At 41.8% G+C, this 26,574-nt stretch overlaps 1 protein-coding gene across 1 annotated transcript in view; it reads left to right on the top strand.

Moving 5' to 3' along the window:
- LOC135113516 (uncharacterized) overlaps positions 1-26,574 on the top strand; it is a 179,935-nt gene that overhangs the window by 97,364 nt on the left and 55,997 nt on the right. The window contains 1 exon segment of the mRNA XM_064028755.1: positions 13,458-13,739. Coding sequence (XP_063884825.1) covers positions 13,458-13,739 — 282 coding nt within the window.

Raw genomic sequence — 26,574 nt, forward strand, 5'->3', positions numbered from 1 at the left:
TTTACCATTCCGGGAGGTGAGGGGGACTGAACAAAATTAATCCGGGTGCCAAAAATAGGAGGGGGAGGCATGGCAGGGGCAGGGAGAGGTAGCAAAGCCAGCCAAATGCCGCTTGAATAGTTAGCTTGATGAGCAGGGTGAAAAAAGGGGAATTACCGTGGCCGAGGCTGTGCAGGGCTGATCGATGGTGTTTTGTTATGTATATCAGCGAGTCCGAAACATGAATAGAGAACGTATTTAGTTAGTAATGAACAAGCAATGCCCAGCGAGAGAACGTCCGCAGAGATTTATATATTTTGTTGCTTCGTTTTATTTCTTTCACTGGATATTTCATGGGTTTTTTTTTTTTTCTCCCTCTCTATTTTCATTATTTTATTTCCTTTTTCATTTTTTCATTTATTTTTGTTTAATTTTCTTTGATTAGTTTTTTTAAATCTAGTTTAATTTTCTGCTATTACCTTTTTTTTCATGTGCTCATTTATTTCTTCGCTTACATTATAATTCAGGACTTCACATGTTGCATTACCTTAATTACCTGCAGTGTATCCAGCTCAGTGACCTTCCTGACGTCATGATGAGCAGCGGTGACCAGTGACCCCGGTGAACTTGTGCTGTTTATGAGTTTTGCGTTGATGTGCAATTTTGTAACAATCTTATCCTCTATGTGCATTTTAAATCGCATTGAAGTTATGGTCCCTATACTGAAGCATCTTGTGGGCTTAGATGGTCGACCCTTGATAGGAGACGTGTGTTAATCGGGCGTCTTGGAATTTTTCTGGTTATATTGAGGTTCAGATTCCTTGTTTTCTTGTCCTGGTAAACCCTTCTCACGTCCCTTGCAGTCTGTCATCCCGGTGTAGTCTGCTGTTTCTAGTTTAAGTTGAGGCGCAAATTCTTTACCCTGCCCTAATGCATGTCTTTAGTTGGGTGGATCGATAAGCCATTCCTGGTCCACCCCTCCAGCCACGCATGCAATTGGTCATCGTTTGAGGAGAATGAATTTGATTGGTAGTCTCTAGATGGAAGGGGCGTGTCTGATCCATCACCTGAATGGCTTGCGGTGTAGGGTGCCTGCTGGGGAAGGAGACGAAGTGGTGTGAAAGAAGAAGAGAAAGTGTTCTGTACCCAACTAACACCCGCTGCTCCACCACCATTGCTCACACACAGGGAAGTGGAGGGATTGTGTATTGTGTGACCTTCCGCATGCCCTTAGCAGACGCAGAGAAGGTCAGTCTGGCCTTCAAGGAGTTCAGCACAGCGGGTTTCTGACAGGCAGTGCTCGTAGTGAAGCTCGCCCTGAAGATGAAGTTTGAAGGCACATTGTCTAAACTCCTGCTTCCCAAGTTTGCGATTCTGTTGGTGGTGGTTGGCTCAGGACAGCACGAGGGTGTTCTGCACTTGCCACTCAGAATCCTGATGGCCTCTTGCAGCTTATAGAGTCTTTTGTAACGCAGAAACTAAACTAAACTGAACTTGTCAACATTATTCAATTGTTCTCTTGTTGTTGTTGTTGTTTTTCTAGTAGCATATATAAATAGTCTTTTGTGACCTTGGAAACTGAACTTGTCAACTTTATTTCATTTTTTCTTGTAGTTTTGTTTTTAGGTTATTGAGGCAGCCTTTTGTAACTCAGAAACTAAACTTCATATAGCTACTGTATCCTTTGCTAATGAACCTGTCACCCACTCTTCTTTTTTCAATTCTTCTCCTGTATTTTTCTCTTCTGGAGCCTCTTGGAGCTTAGCGAGAGGGTGTTTTGTAACTCAGAAACTAAACTACAAACTACTGTAACCTTAGAAATTAAATAACTTCTCCCTTTCGCTGCAGGTATCTTTTATAGGCGTCGCATTGTGAGAGAGCATTTTTTTTATTAATTTTTGTCCCCTTAACCGGGCTGCTTAACAAATAAAAAAAAATTCTGGAAGGTTAATGGACAAGAAGGAAAAATAAAGAAAGCCTGTTGTGTTCAAGGACGCGATAATTGGTGAGGGGAAGGACGGAGAACGCTTAAATTTAGACCACGTTTTTGACCTTGAATGATGTTGGTAAAGAAGGGAAAATATAAAATCGACCTTCTTTTCATGACAGATAGATAGATAGACAGACATAGTGCTCTTAACATGTAGTATAGATGTTCTTTGTTCAGTACTTCCTATAAAGTTAATTTAAGCCACGTTCTTCACTTTGAATAATATTAGTTAAAATCTGAAAATACAAGATCGAACTCCTTTGGGTGTAATTTCGTGAGAGATAGATACATAAACTGACATAGTGCTCATAAATAGTATGTTTTACGCTTAATACATACTAAAAACTGTATTAACGTACTGCGTGGTGTTACTTTTTGTTAAGTTTGTGGGTTTGGTTTGTGGTGTGAGCGAGGTGGTTCAGGTGCGCGAGCTGCTGGATGAGTGTGTGGCAGGAAACGTGCACTCCAGTCACTACCAATAGGAAAGAAAGAAATCACCAATATGCCTGAATTTACCGTACGTTTTTTTTTTTATTGTTATTTGCTTAAAAGGAAACGGAGTGTACAAAGGTGACATATGAAACTCGAACATGTAGTGAGAAATTCACATGAAATTCCTTATAACAATTTTCTATTTAGCTACTGAACTTTGGAAAAAGAAAAAAAATAGAACTTAAACACATCGTATTGTAAGTATATTGCACGTTTTCCTTTATGCTATACGCTTAGAAGAAGAAAACGGAGTAAGTGCAAAAAGGAAGGTAAAATATAAAGATGAAACTCCTTAGAACTATTTTCCATTTAGCTACTTAGGTCTGACTGAGAAAAATAGAGCCAAAAAAATAAACTAAAACATGAAAGAGCTGCTCCCTAACTCAGCACCCAATTATGCATCTGTCACGAGGATTTTTTTGACTCACTGGTCATCGTGGCGGTGAATCAAAGACCATAAACATCGCGAAACATAATCAACTGCTGTGACACCGAGAGTTCTGCCGCGCTAACCTGGATGGGCCTAATTAATTAAGATCCATCAAAGTGTAGATAGATGGAGAGATAGATAGACAGATATAGACAGACCATCACACAGGCAGATAGACATACACACAGACAGACAGACAGCCAGAGACAGATAGATAGACAGCTGAATAGATTGATTAATTTATTGATAGATATGTGAATAGATATATAGACATATATTAATAGATAGGTACGTAAGTAAATAGACAGATACATAAATAAACAGATGGATAGATAAACATATAGGTAAACAGATAGATAGATAAATGGATAGATAGACAAATAGATGGACATATAGGCAGACAGGCAAATAGATAGATAGATAGATAGATAAACTGAGTAGATATTGACATGGACATATAAGGCATGAAGAGAGATCAAAGGAACAGAAAAACAGAAACTAATACAGAAGTGTCAAAAGCAGCAAGGAAACAGAGAGAGAGAGAGAGAGAGAGAGAGAGAGAGAGAGAGAGAGAGAGAGAGAGAGAGAGAGAGAGAGAGAGAGAGAAAATGCAAGCAGTGATAAACTCCAAAAGACGATCAGACGCAAGTGAGACGCCAGGTAGCAGAAACGAAGACATCATGTAAAAGTTAGATAGAAGGAAGTGGAGGGAGATGTCGGTCTGTTTGACGTTGCATGTCAGAATGTGAAACCCAGTGGTCGTGTGGCCCGTAAGAAAACGAGATTACTGAGAAGACTTCGTGCTTGACTTAAGATGTGGAGAGAGAGAGAGAGAGAGAGAGAGAGAGAGAGAGAGAGAGAGAGAGAGAGAGAGAGAGAGAGAGAGAGAGAGAGGTTAATCATAAGAACATACACAAATGAGAATATAAACTTAATTAATTTGATAAGAGAAACTAGATTAAATAGAAGAAGCAAATATCGAGAGAGAGAGAGAGAGAGAGAGAGAGAGAGAGAGAGAGAGAGAGAGTTTAATAATTATAAATGAAAATATAAAGTACAGAAAAGTCCCCCCATTAGATCAATCAATCAACAAATCACTGAATAGAAAATAGGAAATACAAAATAATAAAGAAAAATCATAATTGTATCAACCTAAGTAACAGCGTAACAACAACAGAGGAAATAAGAGTAGAATATACGAGTACGCCATGTTTATGAAGTCAAGAAAATGACACACTACAGAAGACACGGAAACGAGAGAAAATTTGAGAATATTCGGAAAAGAAAAAGAAAAACGGGGAAAAGAAACTGGACAACATAACGAAGGAGACGAAGGAAAAAAGTGACAAGATTTTTTTTTTTTTTTTTTTTTTTTTCTCTCTCAATGCCCTTCTCGTCCTTGCTCTCCACCCCTCCCCCCTGTTCTCCCTGCCTGCCTCCCCTCATTACTCCTCCTCTCTCCCCCAACCTACCTCCTCTCCTTTATCTCCTTCCTTGCTCCCTCCATCACTACCCACTCCTCCTTGCCCTCCTCCCTGCTATTTCACCCTGCCAACCTGCCCTCCTTACCTCCCCTGCACCCTTCCTACCTCCCCTCCTTGATGTCCTCTCTTGCCGCCCGTCCCCCTGCTATGTCCTGCCTACTTGTCCACACTCCCTCTCCCCTCTCCCTCAACCCTCATCATGGCACTGGGGAACCTCCAATCAGATGAGACGGATATGCGCATAGATAAAAAGCACCTGAGTTCCCTTTCAGTTGCAGATTATGATACTCATTTCCTCGAAGCATTTGCCGCGAGGGAACCAAGAGAAGAGAGAGAGAGAGAGAGAGAGAGAGAGAGAGAGAGAGAGAGAGAGAGAGAGAGAGAGAGAGAGAGAGAGAGAGAGAGAGACGTAGAAAATAAGCTCAATCCTCCAGAGAACTTAATACTCTTCCTTCGTGTTTAGTTGTCAGCTTGATCGAGAAGGAAAATGAAGAAGAAAGCCAGACAGTACTATCATATTGCTAAACCCAAGAAGACTCAAGCAGGCATCCTTAGAGTCATATCCATGGTAATCAGACTTAGAGTTTAGTGAGTGTTGCATTGTGGGTGTCATAAAACGCAGGCCATAGCAGAACATTTGATTTGCTAGCATATGACTATTTCCAATCAGCATTAACTATTACTATACCATGCTATTAGATACTGTTACATTACTATTGAAACGTCATGCTATCATATATCTGATATTCCATTTTGTTACATTCACTCAGATATTACTAATTATTTGCAATATCATCATTAACTATCCCCTACTGTCTTGCTATTAACTCTTTCACTGGTGGTCAGTCTTTCCCTTGACCTGCAGCTTTTGAAAGTTATTTTTTTGTACTAAAGTCTCTTAAAAACGTACTTCTGAAACTTGGCAAAGATGAAATTAACCTGATTTTTTTTTTCCAAAAGATTTATTATAGCCCATTGAACGCTAACAAAAGACGACAATAGCAGTGAAAGAGTTAGACACTATTACAGTAAAATCCCTCTTATCCGGCATCAACGGGACCGCCGACATGCCGGATACTTGAATATTGCCGGATACTTGAATAGAAGTGAAATTATGTCCACAATCACCACCCTACACTCACGCATCTTACCATAACAAAGATCAGCTGATCTGATCAGCTGCTTAAGTGTAAGCACAACACGCTTCCTCTTTTCTACAACTTTAGGCATGATGAAGGCGTCAGGCGACAAACAGTACACACGCGGGACTGAGTCACTGAGTAATCACAGTGCACTGGGCCGCGGGTGGCGCGAAGCAGTGCGCTCTGGTGGCGAGGGGACAAAGTATGCCTCGCGCGAGAATTTTAATCGATTTTATGAGTACACATTGATTTTTTATTGATTTTAAGGCTCGGGGAAAAATGTGCCGGATACTTGAAGCTGCCGGATACTCGAATGCCGGATGAGAGGGATTTTACTGTATATTACCCCTACAACACCACACCATTACATTACTATCCACACACACACACACAATTACCTGCAATTATAAGACTCTTTCAAATCATCATCCACTACCACTATTCCCATGCTCTTAAACACTACCATATCACCCATACAACATTACAAGACCCTACCATTCCCACACTCCATGCTGTTCCACCCTGCTATCCTTCCCACGCTGCTTCCACTAGGTCCTATCGCACTGTATCCTATCAGTTTCAGTGGTAATTCAATCTCTCGTAGTAAAGAAAGACCCCCATCAGAGAGGCACCCCTTCATGCACTTAGGGGCTGCCGCTCGGTGCCTGCCTGTCGTCCCGCGTGTTTCCTGCGTGACACTCAATGGGAGCCGTGATGTAGTGGTGGCCAGGCCGTGTTGGGGTAACAGGCCAGATGGGTTTATTGGGCTTAACTGTGCGGGAACTGTGTAAAGGTCATGGTTGAATGAATTGTTTGCTGTCTCATATTTCACTCTATTTGTGTTTGTGTGTGTCTGTGTCTGTGTTAGTGTCTGTGTCTGTGTGCCTGTGTTTCAGTCTGACCCTCTCTCTCTCTCTCTCTCTCTCTCTCTCTCTCTCTCTCTCTCTCTCTCTCTCTCTCTCTCTCTCTCTCTCTCTCTCTCTCTCTCTCTCTCTTTCAAAACATTAAGACATTTTGCAGATTTCCTCGTGTTTATTTGATTATTTATTCATTTTTTTATCCATTTGCCTATTTATTTATTTGTTTATTTATTTTGTTTATTTATATACTTGTTTCTTTATTCGCATATTCATATGTTCGAATATAAACTTGTATTTAAAATATCATCGGATTCAGTAACACAAAATTCCGGAGCACATAATCCTGGTCTTTGCCACGGGAGAGAGAGAGAGAGAGAGAGAGAGAGAGAGAGAGAGAGAGAGAGAGAGAGAGAGAGAGAGAGAGAGAGAGAGAGAGAGAATGGGAAGGCGGGGGAGAGAAATGAAAGGAGAGAGACAGTTTTTAATTATTTTCAAAAATCATACATAGATAAAAAAAATAAATAATAATAATAATAATACCGAAGCCATACACGTATTTTTTCAATGATGTTTTTCGATTCAGCTGTAATTATAGGAACGCGCGTGCTGGGTGGTGCAGGTTCGTGGGCTGGGGGGGCGGGGGGAAGGGGTAGGGGAGGAAGGAGCGAGGGAATGTTTAATGCTGACGTGCTGACATAAGCCGTAATATGAGTCACGTGATTGATGCAAGGCTGACGTGAGGAAGGCTTGCATACGAGGCCACGGGTACATATAGATCACGTGCTCGCCTCGTCGTGGTCGTGTGTTATTCAGGGGATGTTTGGAATAACGAGAAAAGATGCAAACTTACCTTCTACAAGCGTATGGTTCCCTTCACCTTACCTAACGTTATCCAGCGTAATGTAACCCACTTTAATCTAACGTAACATAATATAATCCCACTTGACCTAACCTAACCAAGCCTTATAATCTAATCCAACCTAACATAGCATAACATAAACCAAACTTAAATTAACCTGACCTTAAGTAACGCAATTCAACCAAACATGACGTGATCCAACTTAACCTAATTTAACTCAACCTAATGTTACCCAATTTAACATAAGCTAACGTAACCCAACCTAGCCAAACATAACCTAACTTGACCCAACCTATTACAACTCACTCTAACCTAACTTAACATAACCCAACTTAACCTAACCTAATTCAACTCAACCTAATCTATCTAATCTAACTTGACCCAACCGAAGGCGACTTGTATTAGACAGTACCCTAATCTAACCTAAACTAACGTAACCGAAGCTAACCTAACCTAACGTAACCTAACCTAACATAACCTGACCTAACTTAACGTAACCTAACGTAACCTAACCTAACTTAACCTGACCTAACATAACCTAACCTAACCTAACTTAACCTAACCTAACCTAACCTAACGTAACCTAACCTAACATAACCTGACCTAACTTAACGTAACCTAACGTAACCTAACCTAACTTAACCTGACCTAACATAACCTAACTTAACATCACATAACCTAAGTTGAAGCAGAACTCATACTCACTAAACAGATAAGTCTTTCAGCATATGGGGATGTGTATATGTGAGTTTGTATGTATGTATGCATTTCATTATAGGATTCTCTCTCTCTCTCTCTCTCTCTCTCTCTCTCTCTCTCTCTCTCTCTCTCTCTCTCTCTCTCTCTCTCTCTCTCTCTCTCTCTCTCTCTCTCTCTCTCTCTCTCTCTCTCTCTCTCTCTCTCGCCTTCCATTATTCCGCGACACTACAGAAGTCAAGGAACAACTGCACAATCTCATCAAGTACACCAAGTATTTGCATGTTTCGCTTCACTATTCTTAACAAAACACGAACAGAAGCCACGGTAAACAGAGAGCGCGCGGTGGGCGTAACACATCTCCGGTTGTTGTAACGTAATATCATAATAATCTTTCCTCCCCGCGCTTGTAATTAAATGTTCTCGTTGTTGTTGTTGTTGTTGTTGTTTTATTCTCTTTTTGCGCTTCAGAAAATTTAACTTTCGCTGCTTGTTTAATTTCGTCAGAGGAAAATGTGCGCGTAAACAATGTTTCAATCCAGGGCTAAAGAGTAATCTGGGAATTTTCTCTATCCTTTGGCCGCTTATACCATTGGTAAAATATTCACCCAAATTACTTGTTTCGCAGGATTATACATACCGTCGTGAAATTACTTTTTTTTAATATATACATACATATATATATATATATATATATATATATATATATATATATATATATATATATATATATATATATATATATATATATATATATATATATATATATATCATAGTTCTAATTACCATCGAACTCATTCTACACTGAAAGGGATATTTTTTTCTTTTTCTTTCTTGTAATTCTTTCTATTAAATGACGAAGTTATCAGACACTACACTTTTATATCGCTTTTGCCGAGACGTGTTTTGCTTGTCATTTTGTTTTTCGTTGCGTCTTTGGTTTGTTGTTTTCTTTCTGTATAGTACGAATGAGGAAAGATGTAGAATCGTGGACTCTCTCTCTCTCTCTCTCTCTCTCTCTCTCTCTCTCTCTCTCTCTCTCTCTCTCTCTCTCTCTCTCTCTCTCTCTCTCTCTCTCTCTCTCTCTCGTTCGATTAGCATATCGTTCATATTTTTCCCCCCAGCTTTTATTCCTTATATCTTTTTCTTACATTTCAATACCAACACGTTTCATCTTCACTTTATTCTTTACTAGCCTTGTCGTTCTCCTTATCCTTTAAAATTCGAAGTATTATTCAAACTCGGCGAAAGGGAAATGCAGTAAAACATAATCCAAGCTGAGCGGAATGGAATCACGATAACACCACAAGACTTACGAGAGGAAGAAAAAAGATTTATCCCCGTAAACTGTATCTCTCAACCCTTGGCCATTTTTACCTTTTTAGGGAAGCCATTTATCAAGGTTGTTTTTAGTCCTTGACTGACACACACACACACACACACACACACACACACACACACACACACACACACACACACACACACACACACACACACACACACACACACGTTCTCTCCTTTGATGGTCTTTTCCTCATGTCTGCCAATTATCACACACGCACACACACACACACACACACACACACACACACACACACACACACACACACACACACACACACACACACACACACACACACACGGGTTACCTGATTATCGTCTTTGTTGTGAAGACGAGGCGTGGTTAAACATGTAGTTCATTACTACTTGAAAGTGTGTGTGTGTGTGGCTGTCAATGTGTTGGTCTATCGCTCTGTTTGTCTGTTGTCTTATTATTTTAAAGAATCTAATTTATAGGATACAGAAAAAAAAATAAAAAAAAATTCTCCATCATATAAGTATTCTAACATCACAAGCATTTTAGTTGAATATTTTGTGAAACTTCATCAACATCAGGAGCGTCGTGCGTTAAGTCCTGGCATACACTCTCCTACTCTCGCCCTTTCAGCTTTATCGTGCGAGAGCTGACTAGATGTTTGCAGTTCAAGTCCTCGCGTAGTGCACGGAAAATTCTGAATCTTTCTTTCCATGAGCTCTTCTCGGTGCCTCGTGAAGCAAGCCACCTCCTACTTTTGCCTCCTTTACCTGTCCTCCTCTGCCGTGTTCTACTCTTTTCTGTCGCCATGTAATTCCCTACCACCCTGTCCCCCTGCCATACTGTGCGTTCCTTTCTCACTCTTGCCGCTTCTCCCTTCCTTTCTGCCTTGCCTGTTCCTTCTCTTGCTACCCTGTCCCATACAACTCTGCTACTTTGCCTCTTTTTTTTTTTTTTTTTTTTTTTTTTTTTTTTTCCCTCCATTCCTTGGCCTTACCTCTTCGTTCTCTTCTACTTTCTGTTGTCCCTGCCTCCCTGACCCTTGCCGCCCTGCCTCCGTTCGTGTCCGCCTTTGCATCGCCAACCACGAAACAAAACGACACGACCACATTCCATATGGAAACGTATCGGTGTCCCTGCAGGCGGTAGGTCTTCCTAATCTACTTCCCCAGGTGGTGGCTGGAGGCTCGTGAGCGACGGTTTAAACCCTCCCTAAGGGGTTCTAAGGTTCCCTCAATTTACCGTGGGCTGGATCAGGCGACACCGCTGGGATGCCTCGAGGCGGGATCCAGAGAGTGGTGTGCGTGTCGATCCTTCCATTGCAAGCTGCCGAGTACTGTTGTTGCACGGCTGTTTGGGTGATTCCCTCAACAGCAACACATGACGCTTCCCTGTTGCGTCTGAGCCAGCAGGATACCTCAAGACACTTCCTCATGCCTGACTGCGGATGCGTTAGTGGCCCTCCCATCGTACGCTGCCGAATACTGTTGCTGCATGGCTGTCTGGGTGATTCCATCTGAGCCCTCAAGATATTTTAAGACGCCTTATCTTGCTGCCTGACTGTAGATACGTCAGTGGTTCTTCCATCGTGCCCTGTGAACTGTTGGTGCTTCTCAGGGTGCTTCACTCAAATACAACCACTTTATGATGCCTCCTCTGGATCATATTCTGAAACACACTTGGACCGCACCTCCACTATTTCAAAAGCCTCCAGTAGAAGTTACACGAGTTTTTTAAGGGTGTTTTTACGGTTCTAGTGACAGATTAACAAGATTTCTACTTTATGTAAAGAAGAAACAGTCTTGAGAACCCAGCTAGTCATGTCTGTGGCCTTCGAAAATAGTCACGGTGAGAGAGCAGAGCGCTTCTGGATGCGTTCTCCCTGAGTCGGCAACACACTTTAAGACGCTCACCTCGCCGCATGACTGAGGGTGCGTCTCTCACTCAGGAACACAGCTTATGATCCTCCCTTCCCTGCATGACTGTTTCTACACTTCTCTCACGAACACACCTCATGACGCTGCCTTGTGCTGCTGCGTGACTGTCTGAACACCTTAAGTAACACACCTCGTAACGCCTTCTTGTATTGTCGCGTGACATCAAAACACTTCCGTTACTACAGTTTTATGTTGCTGAAACACCGTGTGCTCTTCTCTCGATCAGTAACTGCATGACCTGACTCTTCCCCCGCACCATGGCTTGTCGAGGGCACTGACTGACTGACTGCCTGTGGGTGTGTTTACGTTCCTTGGACTCTGCGGTGTGTGGCAAAGACTCGTCGGGTTCCAATACTCAGAGGTTGAAATGGTCTTCCTCTTGTATCAAAACTGTAATTCCTAAGCTTTCAGAGTCCCAGCGGGTAAGTTTTCTCGGCCCATTGCTCCACTCCCCCCCCCCCCTGTCACCTTCTAGCCCCTGTCCACCCCTCCTCTTCCTCGCCTCCTTCCTCGCCTTCCCTTCGTGACGGTCATCCTTGCCGCAATTTGGACCCGGACCATTGAGCTTTGCCCCCCGGAGAAGCCTTGTCCGCTTATAGATTGTCCCTTAGATACGAGCAAGAATACAATTTTCGAAAATCTCGGATACAATTTTTAGATATATATTTAGGTTCTCTTACGTACCACTGACCCGCGCACACACACACACACACACACACAACACACACACACACACCACACACACACACAACACACACACACACACACACACACACACACACACACACACACCATCTCATACCTCGCTCAACGTACTCGGAAAAATCTCATCAACATCCTCGCTTCACCCACCATCATTCTCTCTCTCTCTCTCTCTCTCTCTCTCTCTCTTTCCCATCTTACCTGAGTCTCCCTCCTCTTATTAGTAATTCCATGCATAACTCTCCATCCATTTTCGCACCTGAGGGAAATTGTGCTAATTCTATGTACGATCCTTGTAGCCCAAAAAGATTGACGAGCAGAAATTAACCCAATATGTTGCAGGAATTAGCAACACACGCTGGCAGGATAAGATATGGTTATTGTCCGCTTAGTTTGCGCACTTCGCTTCATTTCTTTCTTTTCGTCCTTGTAATGGGAGTGGGAGTAGAAGCAGTGATAGCAGGAGAAGCAGTATTGTTAGAAATGACAGTAGCAGCAGCAGCAGCAGAAGGAGGAGGAGGAGGAGAATAGTTGTTGTTGTTGCGATAGAGATAGTACCAGAGGAAAAGGAGATGTAGGAATAGTAATAGTAGTAGATTTAGTAATGGTAGTAGTAGGAGGAACAGCAGTTATAGAAGTAGTAGTTGATAGTAGTAGTAGGAGTAGTAGTAGTAGGAGGAGGAGGAGGAAAATTAGGAAATGAAGTAACAGCTGCACGTATAGTAGTAGTAGTAGTAGTAGTAGTAGTAGTAGTAGTAGTAGGAAGAGGAGGAGAAGGATCAGGAGGAGGAGGAGGAAGAAAAAGAAGGAGGAGTAAGAGGAAGAGAAGTAACAGCCGTAGTTGTAGTAGTAGTAGTAATAGTAGTAGTAGTAGGAGGAGGAGGAGGAGGAGGAGGAGTAACAATTGTAGCAGCAGCAGTAGTAGTAGTAGTAGTAGTAGTAGTAGTAGTAGTAGTTATGCAGCCTGTACTTTTCATATATGTTACGATTTCTTTAGTGTCTTCTTACTCCTTCCTCCTCCAACCAACTATACATTAGGAGATGGAGCACTTCTCGAGTCACTCTTTATCCCGTGAACCACTCTAACACACACCCGTAACTCGCCTTCCACCCACGTAAACCTTCGTATCTTCCACCCGCATTACAACATCCTTTTTTTTTTTCCCAGTCCAGTCGAGCAGGAGGCGTGGGATTGCCTTTGCCTCGGCCCCCACTTGTGTCTGTAATTCCCTTTTCTTATCTTGTCTTTTTTTTATTTTCTTTTTATTCCTGCTCAATCTTTCTCTTCCTTCTGTTCAAGACTTTTTTTTTTTTTTTTTTTTTTTTTTTTTTTTTTTTTTGTGTGTGTTTTCAATTTATTTAGTGGATGTCACATTACAACGCTCTGCTGTTCCTCTTCCACAGATTCAGTAGTTATAGATTTTTTTTCTGTTTTCAATTTCTTTAGTGCATGTCACATTACGACGCCCTGGTCTTCCTCTTCCACAGATTTGATAGATATCTTTTTTTTTCTGTTTTCAATTTCTTTAGCGGATGTCACATTACAACGCCCTGCTTTCTCTCTTCCCCAGGTTTGGTCGGAGCGGCAGCCGTATTGCTCTTCTTCTTCTTCGGAGCAGCTGTGTTTAAGATCGGGAACTTTGCAAACGACGGCTACAGACTCGGGGTGCAAGATGGGGCGTGTTCCCGCGATGCCCCTCCGCTTCCTGGCCCGGCTGGCGGCTTGGTGAGGGGCGCCTGGCTGCACGGAGGTCCCACGGCGCCCTTCCTCCATCTGCTGGTCGCCCACTTGCTCATTGTGGCCAGACTTGTGATTGAGGCGGCGGCTACCAAGGCCACCTTTCTGCCAGAGAGTGAGTGTTTGCCTTTCAGTGTCTCTGTTAAGCTCCCTTTGTTATGGTGCGCTCTCTTTCTTTCCCTCTGTGTGTGTGTGTGTGTGTGTGTGTGTGTGTGTGTGTGTGTGTGTGTGTGTGTCTGTCTGTCTGTCTGTCTGTCTGTCTGTCTGTCTGTCTGTCTGTCTGTCTGTCTGTCTGTCTGTCTGTCTGTCTGTCTGTCTGTCTCTCTCTCTCTCTCTCTCTCTCTCTCTCTCTCTCTCTCTCTCTCTCTCTCTCTCTCTCTCTCTCTCTCTCTCTCTCTCTCTCTCTCTCCTAATCTCTTGTTTCTTTTCTGAGTCCCTTCCTGCATCTCTTTGTTCCCTTACTGATTTTCTCTCTCTCTCTCTCTCTCTCTCTCTCTCTCTCTCTCTCTCTCTCTCTCTCTCTCTCTCTCTCCTCTCTCTCTCTCTCTCTCTCTCTCTCCTCTCTCTCTCTCTCTCTCTCTCTCTCTCTCTCTCTCCTCTCTCTCTCTGGTTCTCTCAGTTGTACGATGCAAATTTTGTATACCGTGTGAACTTCAATCTCATCACCATAATCTAACTACGTAACTCGCTTCCATTTATCTACCATTTCCCTTCCTTGTTTCTCTCTCTCTCTCTCTCTCTCTCTCTCTCTCTCTCTCTCTCTCTCTCTCTCTCTCTCTCTCTCTCTCTCTCTCTCTCTCTCTCTCTCTCTCTCTCTCTCTCTCTCTCTCTCTCTCTTTCCATTCATCAACTGAGCTGCGCGTTTTGGAAAGGTGATATTCAGCGTATAAAAACAACAACGCGGTATAACACACACACACACACACACACACACACACACACACACACACACACACACACACACACACACACACACACACACACACACACACACACACACACGTATATTTCCCGGTTGGTATTATGTTGCTTCCTCTCGGCGTCGCAAGATGGCGTGAGAGGCGGAGTGTTCGTGGCTCGCTAAACAATGAGATGCCGCCTGGCTCGTCTTTCCTCGCCGCCTCCATTGTGTGGCGTCTCCCGGCAGTGGTGTGACGGGGATATGAATTGTACCCAAAAGGTGTCCGTCACAGAGCCGTCACCTTGTCTTTGATGCCTCCCCGCTGCCAGGAACAGAGATACACTGGAATAGGGTGTTGGACAAGGAAGAGCTCAGTTAGACAGGCATCTGGACAGGTAAAATACAGATAGCTGGAGAGAAAAAAAAGCACAGTTAGACAGGCAGAAACACACAGATCCCTGCTGCCAGAAAGAGATACTCGGAGACAGGATGGTGGACAGGGAAGAGCACAGTTAGGCAAGCAGCTGGGCAGGTAAAATACAGATAACTAGACAGAAAGGAGCACAGACAGACAAAAACACACAGATACACTGAGACATGGTGCTAGGTAGATAAATGCACAGTTTGACAGGTAGACAGGTAGAAAAGACAGCTACACGGTTAAAGGCACATTTGAATAGCTAGACAGTGAAAAGCGCAGTTAGACAGGGAGAAGCACAGTTAACCAGATAATATAGAAGCAGAGAGACAATTTGATAGCAAGAACGAGAGGGAAGGCAGACAGACAGAAGCAGAAGTGAGTAGACAGGAACACAGACAGGCAGATTGACACATTGAGAGAGGGAGAGGACAGCTAAATAAAGACTCAACTAGACAGGCAATGGCTTTATTAAACGGACACAGACAGAAAGTTGGACAGGCAGTGACATTTTTAAAGAGACAGAAATAGACAGGAGATTAGACAAATAGAGGCAGTATTAGACATTCAGTGACACTATTAGTCAGGCGCAGTAAGAGAGGAGGTTAAACAGGTAATGACTCGTTTAGACAACCACAGTTAGACAGGAAGTTGGGCAGACAGAGGCATGATTTTTATATTTTAGACACATTGGCTGATACAGACAGACAAAGCTACACTCGTGTGACATATAGACAGACAGACAGACAGCAGGCGAAGATGCAGGTGGCCCCAAGAAGGCGCTTTGATCAGACAAAGTTTCTGCAAGAGTGTTCAGGTCGCACAATTTAATTCAGGAAAGTTTTAGTCCCCCTCCCCTCTCTGATCTTCGCTTCTGCATCTTTGATAGATAGAGAGAGAGAGAGAGAGAGAGAGAGAGAGAGAGAGAGAGAGAGAGAGAGAGAGAGAGAGAGAGAGAGAGAGAGAGAGAGAGAGAGAGAGAGAGAGAGAGAGAGAGAGAGAGAGAGAGAGAGAGAGAGACAGACAGACAGACATAGACAACATATAGAATGACAAATGGAAGATAGACTGATAGATAGATAGATAGATAGATAGAATAACAGGTAGATAGACTGATATACAGATAGATATATAGATTGAGTGATTGATCGGTAGACTGATAGATAGATATATGAATAGATAAATAGTAACATAGGTACACCGAAATGTGAATAAATTAGTAGATAGACAGACAGTTAAATTTAAATGAATAATAAAGGAGTTTTCATGAACAGTTACATAGAGTCAAATTTTGATAGATAGGTACATAAATAGAGATGAAATTTAAGTAGACGTAGAGTTTAGTAGACAAGTAGATAGATAAGTTCCAATAGTTGAAGAAAGTGTTTAATGTACGAGTATAGGTAGTTATATAGACATTAATTGAAATACATGCAGAAGTAATTTGGTGAATGAATGAAAGAAGTATAGATAAATTAAAATAAATGAAGGAAGAATTTTTAAACAGGTAGATCAAGTGAAACAAATAAAACAAATAAGGAAGCGGTTGATAGACAGGTCAGATAGATAAACGGATAAATTAAAACAGATTAAAAAAAAATATATTAATGTTAGTTGTTTGTCACACGCAAATTAAGTCATTCTATATTTCCTTTCCTACCCTCTTACCGTTTTTATTATTATTATTATTTTTTTTTTTTTTTTTTTTTTTTTCAATCGCTACCTTTCCGGCTCATTACGCTGACGCCTCGCTCTTTCCCTTTCCCACACCCTCGCCCCCCCATCCTTTTTTTTTTTTTTCCTTGCTATGATTTTCCTCTTTTTTTCTGTGTTCCTGTTTCTTTCAAATTTTCTCAGCTTTTTCTTGTTCTTTAGTCTTTCTTTTTATTTATTTTTTCCCCCGTATTTATTTTTCATTTTCAACACTTAGTAATTTCTTTTTCATTTTTTTCTTTTTCATTTTATCTTTATCTATTTTCTTCTTTTCTTCTTTTATCCATTCCTTGTCTTTTTTATCTCCTTTCCTGTCTGTTTTCATCTTTTTTTTCCTATTTACAGTGCCTTTTTTTCTCTTACTACTTTCCTTCATCTTTGTTTTCCCATTACTTCTGTTTCTTTCCTTCATTTCCTTCTACTTTCCTCACTTTGCTTTCGGTCATTATTTTTCCTTCCCATTTTCTTTCGTTCCTCGCCTGCCATTTTTTCCCTCCGTGCTTTCCTGACGCTCCCGAGGACAGGGCAATATTGCTGACCTCAGTAAAGCCTCTTGGTGTGACTGGAAGACTTGACAAGTCATTACTCCCCACACTCTCTCTCTCTCTCTCTCTCTCTCTCTCTCTCTCTCTCTCTCTCTCTCTCTCTCTCTCTCTCGTACCTTAGCGTTACTACTCTACTCAAGCTTGTCATCCGAGCGTTCGTCTCAAATTTACTGCAGTGCGAGGGTACTCATGCATGCAGGTCCCGTGTCCACGCCAGCCATGCCCCATCGCTTCTGCCGGACACGCGAGGAGTGAAGGAAGAGAGAAGGCAGTTTGGGGACAGGCTGGGAAATTTATACAGCGCGTCAGTCCGGACTTATCCACGACTAATGCTAGACAAGTGATTTTTAAAAGACTCGTGTCCCCTGCAGACTCTCAACTTGACGACGAGAAAAGAATGAGGGAGTGGATTCAACTAAAAATGTGGAAGTGCCGGAGATTAAAGATTTGGCAGCGAGCGAGCAGGTGTTGTGCGTACGTTTCATAATTCATTAGTGCAGTTAATTCTTTAAAGTATGCGTGGTCCGCTTGAATGTTTTTTGGTGATCTGATGAATTTAGATTAAGAGTGGGAAGGTTAGTAAAGGTGGAGGGGATGGTCTCTGTTGGTCTTAAGCTGCGAGAAAATGCTGTTGGGAAAGAGATTAAAAGGAGATTAAAAGAAAGGCTTGAATCGGCTGAACAAGCGACGGCAAATTAAAATGTTGCAAAAAAAGTTTCAAAAAAGCTTAAAACTTTGAAACCTTACCGTGAAACTTTAAGACTCGATTTTTAACCTGTCATAAACCAATTCGTGCATGTAACAGTAGGTGATCGTTTCTGGAGTTTGTAGAGCCTTTAAGATCTAGAAAATACCTCATACGCTGAAAAGATTTGTATATTTAGTGACATGTTTTTTTTTTTTCTGCGGTACGAAACGAAACAGTGAAAATATAATCAATGAATATACTCGTTTTAGTTTGAAGAGAGTGTGCGTGTGTGTGTGTGTGTGTGTGTGTGTGTGTGTGTGTGTGTGTTTGAAGTGAGCATCTACGTATTTGTAAATAAGTGTGAAGTGTGTCTTGGGTGTGTGAGTGTGAAGGGAGAACGTTTTAGTGTGTATAAGTGTGAAGTAAGGGTGTTTCAATGTGCATTAGTGAGAAGTGAAAGTGTTTGGTATGTACAAGTATGAAGTGTGTGTGTTTTAGTGCTTATTTGTATGTAATGAAGGTGAAGTGTTTATGAAAATGAAGTGAGTATGAAATGAGGGTGTCTTAGAATATATGAACGTAAAGCGAGCATGTACTGATATGCATGAGTACGAAGAAGGGTGATTATGTAGCGCTGCATTTCGTGTGTCTAAGCGTGAAGCGAAGTGAAGTGACTGCAAGGTGAGTGTGACTGTAAAGAGACTGTGAAGTGAAGTGAAGCGAGTGTGACTGAAGTGAAATGAAGTGAGTGACTGAAGTGAAGTGAAGGGAACCTGACAGTGAAGTGAAATTAAGTAAGTGTGACTGAAGTGAAGTGTAGTGAGTGACTGAAGTGAAGGGAGCGTGACAGTGAAGTGAAATGAAGTGTGTGTGACTGAAGTGAAATGACTGTGGTGGAGTGAAGTGAAATGAAGCGAGTGTGACTGTGAAGTGAAGCGAAGTGAAATGATTATAAAGTTAGGTGAATGAAGCGTGACTGAAGTGAAGTGTAGTGGATGACTGAAATGAAGTGAAGGGAGCGTGACAGTGAAGTGAAATGAAGTGTGACTGTGAAGTGAAGTGACTAGAGACGAGAGTACAATGATAACCCCTTGCAATCCCTGTCACCACGTCAGCTCCACGACAGATTACCGCGTTCAGAACCTTCATTAGGCCAGCACACTTTCTACACCACGCTAATTTCACGCTCGTAAAAGTGGGTCACATGGATGAGTGTTTCTGCGCCACAGAATACGCCGTAATAATCAGATTTACGAGGAATTTGAATATTTTCCTTCACGGCATTAACTTTTCATAACCTCGCCCTACAGGATTAGCGAGAGAGAGAGAGAGAGAGAGAGAGAGAGAGAGAGAGAGAGAGAGAGAGAGAGAGAGAGATCCTTAATTAAGAGGCACCTTATGACCGGAATTAAGTTTTTTTTTTTCGTCCCTTGAGATATACAACATACAGGGTGTCCCAAGAATTGTAGTTCAGTATGCAATTATGAATATTAACGAAGTACAAGGCTAATACTCACCTGTCTCAAACGTACCTTAATGTGAACACCTTTTTTTTAATATTAACAGGTAATGCAGTGGATTATTAGATTGTATAGGGATATCGCGTTATTTCTATCTCCATATTAACTATTAGAACAACTCCAGTATTATTACAAGTGGATCTTACAGTAATCCTAATCAACGTTATCTATCTAGAGTTTCTACCTTTCATCATCACTACCTTTAGCATCATCACCACCATTACAAAATCATTAATAGTAGTGCTTATATTATCACCATCACTACCGTCACCACCATTAGCACCACCATCACTACAAAATCATTATTACCACTATCTGCATCACCACCATCACTGTATCACTACCATTAGCAACATCATTACTACAGAATCATCATTATTACCACTATCTACACCACTGCCATTAACATCATCACCACAAGATCATTATTAACACTCTACATCCCCCAAACATTAGCATTAGCATCACCATCACAACAAAATCATCATTATTACCACTATCTACACCACCGCCATTAACATCATCACTACAAAAGCTTTATTAACACTACAATCCCAAAATACCATCACCACCACCACCACTACATCATTATCTACCCCACCACCACCACCACCACCACCACTACCAGCACACCACGTCCAGCAGGGAACACACACTCACTCACTCACCGGGGGCCTGACAACACGATGCAGGCGACACATCATAGCTCAGATTCATGATCCCGGAGCGCGTGTTTACATAATCTCCCGCTTCGGTCTGGAATACTGATTGTCCCTGCCGTGTTGTGCGGGACTTAAGCCTCAGAGGAACATAAGGGGGAGGCCAGAATCCCTCTCAATATACTCCTTTGTGGGCTGGAATACTAAGCCATCCTCGTATAGACCAGAGGGGAGGGATGCATTAATGTACCCCTCCTGAAGTGACTTCTACATCTGCATAGAGTCACGGTTAATTGTCAGGTAACACGCCACCCTCGCTGCCTCTCTCTGCTTAGCGTTTTCCTTCAATCGTGCGGCCTCTGATTTGGTGAGACTTAATTGCGAGGCTTCATTAGGCTCTCAGTGGATCAGAGGACTTAGAACTGAAGGAAAACATTAGGCATAGTTGGAATGAAGGCAGATTACTTGACTTGTGACTACGACTACGGGGGTTAAGGAAGCAGCTCAGAGGGTCTTATACATGCCAGTGCCTTTAAAAGCAGATCAGAAGACTTACGATTGAGAGTAAACATAGAACAGTGAAAATGAAGGTAGGTTAGTTTGACTCCTGACCACGACTGTACCACAAGGGATTTAAAGAGGCAGCTCAGAGGGACTTGTTTATTCCAGTGCCTTTAGAAGCAGATCAGAGGACTTAGGATTGAAGGTAAACAGAGCACAGTGGAGGTAAAGGCAGGAGACTAAAGAAAGCACATTGGTAAGTATAAATAAAATCATAACAGTACCTAACAGAGGGACTTGTTTGTTCCAGTGCCTTTAGAATCCTCACTAAAGATATTCTGAATGTTTAAAGCGTATTGCCTCCTCGACATTAATCCTTTGACTGCTAATGACCGCATGGGACTCGTTACTTCACTTGAGTAATCCTTACTAAACCTGACTGATGAAAACATATGCCTAGTACAGACACTGAAACGAGTCACGCACTCAGTCACGCATTGCTGCACCTGATGCCTGTCGATACTGTATTCTAAGCTTGCACCACATTTTATTAGACGTAGGGAGAAATACTGCACTTGAAGATATAAGGTGCTTCAAGTTTACCGGTCAGTTTGGAAATAGATCACTGACAACAAAATGAGAGATCGAATTATTCAAGCCTGTAAATTTTAGCAAAGTTTACCCTGAATTTGCTCCTATAATTGCCTTCATTATCCACCTACGGCACCAAAGCATAATTGGGCTATTAGGTCTAAGTCTCAAACATCCACTGCCAAAATAGCATCCTTGTCCGGCGCTTTGTTAACATCTTACTTATGAAAAATGATACGATACAGCTCCTGAAGTCTTTAGTATTACCTTTACCCTTATTTTTCCTTCGTAGAGTCATCAGTGTTTACTCAGATACATCGAAGGTCAGACTCTCATTACCACTCCAGGGATTAACCGAAGATGTAGAAGAAATGAAGGAATAGGAACGAATGTGGTATACCCTGTCACTCCTGCGTTGTTATCTGCTGTTGGTAGTAGTAGTAGTAGTAATAGTAGTAGTAGTAGTAGTAGTACTAAGAATAATAATGGTTGTAGTAGTGGTGGTGGTAGTGGTGGTGGTGCTGCTGCTGCTCAGTGTGATTATCTGAAGGCGGATGATGAGGTCTCTATTTGTATGGTAATTGGCGTGCTGGCCATTACTCGCATTGTGCAGAGAGAGAGAGAGAGAGAGAGAGAGAGAGAGAGAGAGAGAGAGAGAGAGAGAGAGAGAGAGAGAGAGAGAGAGAGAATACAAAAGCAAAGGCAGAGATAGGAATAGCAAATCGTGTTGGCTCGTACGACTCTATGTATTAATAGCTACTTTGTGTAAAGTGAAATACATTGCAAGTAAAGGCACATAGAGAGAGAGAGAGAGAGAGAGAGAGAGAGAGAGGGAGAGGGAGAAACGCCCAAACCATTCAACAAACACACCATTATACAAACACACAAACTTACTGAGGCTCAAAGGATAACACTCAGTCACGTACATACTCACAAACACAAATAAAAAACAAACACCGCACAAACACCAGTAAATAAGTCAACAAATCGCTTGAATCGGGGAGCAGACAGGCGCGGCGATGTGTATTGGCAATGGCCGCATAATTGATGAATGACGGACAGCGCGGGATAAGGTTTGTTACGCTAAACGAATAAAGTGAGAGGTGCGCCCCGTTTAACCCAATAGTCATGGGAGAGGAGACCGCCGCTTCGCCGCCCTCCTAATAAAATGACTGCCGGGAAGTGAGGGAGCTCCTGGCCACTAATTCTGAAGGTTACAGGTTGGATTGCGGTTTTCTGATTGTTTTGTGATGAATTCCAGTTGATTTACTGTAGTTTTCTTTTTCTTTTATGTTTTTCTTTTTTTTTTTTTTTTTTTTCGGGGTGATGTATAGCGCTGTTTTGCCACTCAAGGTTCAGATCTCTCTCTCTCTCTCTCTCTCTCTCTCTCTCTCTCTCTCTCTCTCTCTCTCTCTCTCTCTCTCTCTCTCTCTCTCTCTCTCTCTCTCACGTCCCTTTAATCTACAAACCTCATTCTGCCTCCAAACTTCAATAAAAACACGGACACAGAAATAGACAGATCAGCTATAACGACATCGCACGTATGCATGTGGCAGTGACCTCGGCGGCGTCCCCAGCAGCGTGTGGCATCCTGCGTGACATCACCAGTGTAATCCCTTTAGTGAGGCAGGCACCGCTACTAATACACGAGTGATTTGACCTTACTGCGGTCACTCACCTCACCTGCTGCCTCACTCACTCACTCGTTTATTCACTAATATACTCGTTCATTCACTCATCCACCTGAAAAGAATTACTTGATATTAAAGATGAGATGTTCGTTAATTAAAAAGGGTGTTGGTTATACTGGTGGTGTTGTTGGTGGTGGTGATGGTGTTAGGGTTGTGTGTGTGTGTGTGTGTGTGTGCGCGCGCGTTTCTTACTTGTTACGTGTTTTGTAAATGCTGAAATGGAGGAAGAAATTCATCTCTATTTTAACTAAGAATTCTTTATCCCAAATACATGTAAATATCTAGAGAAGAAACAAAGACATTTTACTTAATAACACAACAGTGAAAGGTATGAAATGTGAGTATTTAATGAGAAAGAACACTCCAATCAAAATGCATTACAAAAAAATAATGAAAAATATCTGTATTGATAATAACACTTGATCTGTCTGTCTGTCTGTTTGTTTGGCTCACGTTTCCACAACAATAACACTCAATTTGTGTATAATATCATTACCCACCCAACGCAAATTAGCAATAACTTACCTGGAAATCCGCGGAATCCCAAGCAATTTTAGTGTGGCAGAATCAAGATAAAAGACGTGTTTGACTCCCAGCCAGCACGTGCCTCTCTGCTTCAACTTTCACGGACTTTGGCGTCTCATTCCCGCTAAGACGAAAAAGTATATTTGATTCCACCGCAAAAATAAATCCTTCCACGCCAATTAAAGGCCGCCTAAGTGTCTTCCGAGTCTGAACTGCTGATTCCTAGTAATTTATATATTTAGAATCAGAAAAAAAGAAGGATATTTGATTCCATCGCAAACATCTGTCTTCCCACACCAATTAGGGGCCACTTAAGCATCCTCTGGCTCTGAACTTCTGATGCACGGCGCAACTTCCATGGCAATTAGTCTTCTGCTTTTTTTTTTTTTTTTTTCGTTCTTTTCATTCTTTCAACTCCAGTAATTAGATTCCAGCAGTGAAATATTTTGCTCCGGGGATCCTGGAGCGATAAGAAAGAGGCGGTTTAATTCAATCATTCCCGCAGAAAACTGACGTGCCAATCAAGGTTTTATTTGCGACGAGGAAGGAGGAAGAGATTAAAAACTGACTTCCCGCCGCCTTTACAACTTAACGTACATTAATATGGAGTGTCAGGAAGGTTTCTTTATTTTTTTTTCTTTCCTTCTTCTTCTTCGTCTTCTTCAACTATTTTTACTCTCGCTCTGATGACCTCAAAAAATAATAGCTAGGAACGTCACAAGAGAGAAAGTGACAAACTAAGAATATAGGAACAGGAAATAGGGCAAAGTAGAGCACAGAGAGAACTAAATTGACCTGACCGTCATAGAAGTGGAATGAAATGGGAATATCACAGTACCAAGAGAGAGAGAGAGAGAGAGAGAGAGAGAGAGAGAGAGAGAGAGAAACTGGAAACTTAGGAATGATAAAAAGACAGAGACAGGAGAAGTACATAGAATAGAAACACACAGTACTAGGAGTAAAAGTGGACACAATTAGATAGACAAAATAGCACTAGGAATGTAAGAACAAAGAACGAAGACAAGGAACGTAGGAATAAGGAATAGGATAGAATAGAGAGACAGAACGATACTAGAAATAAGAACTGACTAAATTAACGTGACAATACTAGGAATGGGAATAGAGGGAACTAGATAGACAAAATACAAGTAAATATAATAATAAGAAGCGAACAAGAAGAGAGGAAGAAAACAACAGAGGAACATCGCAATAGGGAGAACAAATAAAGGAATAGAGAAAGCAGTGACAGGGACATAAGAGAAAACAAAGGAACGAACAGGAGGATAGTAAGGGAAGAGAAGAGAAGACACAGGGGCAGCAGGAGAGCCGAGGGTCAGGGTAGCAGGTGCACGACAAGGATGAGGATGCAAGGCGTTGACAGGATCTGAAATTGAGGTGGGAGATAATGCTGGAGTTAGAGGGACAGATGGGATTAGTAAGGGAGGGTGGAGGGGTGGAGGCAGAGAGGGCACGGGACTAAGGGAGGGTGGAGGGAGGGAGGGAAGGTACTAGACTAAGGAGACAGTGCGGAAGGGAGGGTGCAAAACTAAGCAGGAAGGGAGGGAAGATGCAGGATTAAGAAGAGAGAGAGAGAGAGAGAGAGAGAGAGAGAGAGAGAGAGAGAGAGAGAGAGAGAGAGAGAGAGAGAGAACTAAAGGATCATATAAATACTAAACTGACTAAAATTCTTAATGAAAAAAAAAAATAATAGAGAGAGAAAAGAATTTTTGCCTTGATTTTCACGAAGGGGAAAGATGTTACAAACCAAATACTCGTTAAAAGTGACTTTGAAAGACTGTGATGTGGAGTGAAGTCAAAGAAAGTACTGATGTGGTTTAAAAACAAGACGAAAGTGACTTATTGATAGCATTGTTCCTGAAAAAAAAAAAAAAATAAATAAATTAAAAAAAACTCATTAAACACGTGTTCTTTTTACTCGTCAATAATTTACCTGAGAATGAATTAACCACGACTCGTTCCTGAAGCTTTTTACACTTGCAGGAGTTCCCGGCCCCTCCAGGTGACTTCAGGCTAATGAACCTCACCTGGCGAACTGCGGGAACTCCAAATCCTTTACTTATAAGCGAGATTTTTTTTTTTTTTTTTCTGGAAGCGAGGATTTTTCCCCGTGAGTGGGCGTGAAAGTTGGTTCGTTTGGCGGGAGTTTGGAGAGGAAACACCGTGATGAATGTTGGAGTGCGGCGGCGGAAGATGGGAGTTGCTTACTTCCTTGGCTTCCCTCCCCTTTCATCCTTAAACTTGTGCTGAACCTCACCTCCGAAAAATAACCCGTGTTCATTGTAAAAATTTCGAACAGTATTGCATTGGCTTCCTTCCTCCCGTGGTAGCCTCAGGTTCGCCGCGCCGGGAAAAAAAAAAAGAGGTGAAAATTAGTGAGAGGTAAAAGTTGAATTGAGTCTTATTAATTATGCGCAGGTGTCTGTGGCTCTTGTAAACAGGTGGTAAGAGACTCATTTTATTATTCATAGGTCAGGTGTTGGTAAAGAATTAGGGTATTATTACATATCGTTTATTAATGCTAAGCGCCGAAGTGATGGAAAGCGCCGAAGTGACTCAGTATAGCAAACTCTTCACTGTTATCTGTGGTGGACTCAATGTTAGCTCTTCAATGTAGCGACCCTGAGTGCTTGATGGTGCCAAGAAATCTATGTGTTGAAGCTGATTGCACTTTTTCGTCATTTTTTTTTGTCTTTATTTTATTCTTATTACTATTTATTTATTTATTTATTTATTTATTTATTTATTTATTTTTATCTATTTTTTATTTATTTATTTATTTTTTTTTATAATTTATCTTTTCAGCATGCTACTTTGTCTCGTGGTAGGTTCACGCGCCATTACGTAAGCTCGCAGTGCCACAAGTGTTGACGGCTTTTCAAATGCTAACCAGTCCACGCTCCACAGCTTCACGGATATCAAACGCTTCACGAATATTAATAAGGCCACAGGTGCCGCAAATCCACAGGTGCTATTTTTAACATTACGGTTGCTAACAAATCTTTATGATTCATCAGTACTACTAAGCCCAAAGGTGGTATCAGTACACAGGTGTTTGAAAGAGACCAGTAGGTGTTACGTGTGTAGAAGTACTGACACCATGCAGCTAATACAAGCACAGGATATTGTTATATCCACTGGTGCTGCAGAAGAACCGACAGACAGATAGACAAACAGACA

Source organism: Scylla paramamosain, chromosome 26, assembly GCF_035594125.1.
Source record: "Scylla paramamosain isolate STU-SP2022 chromosome 26, ASM3559412v1, whole genome shotgun sequence".
Taxonomy (NCBI): Eukaryota; Metazoa; Arthropoda; class Malacostraca; order Decapoda; family Portunidae; genus Scylla; species Scylla paramamosain.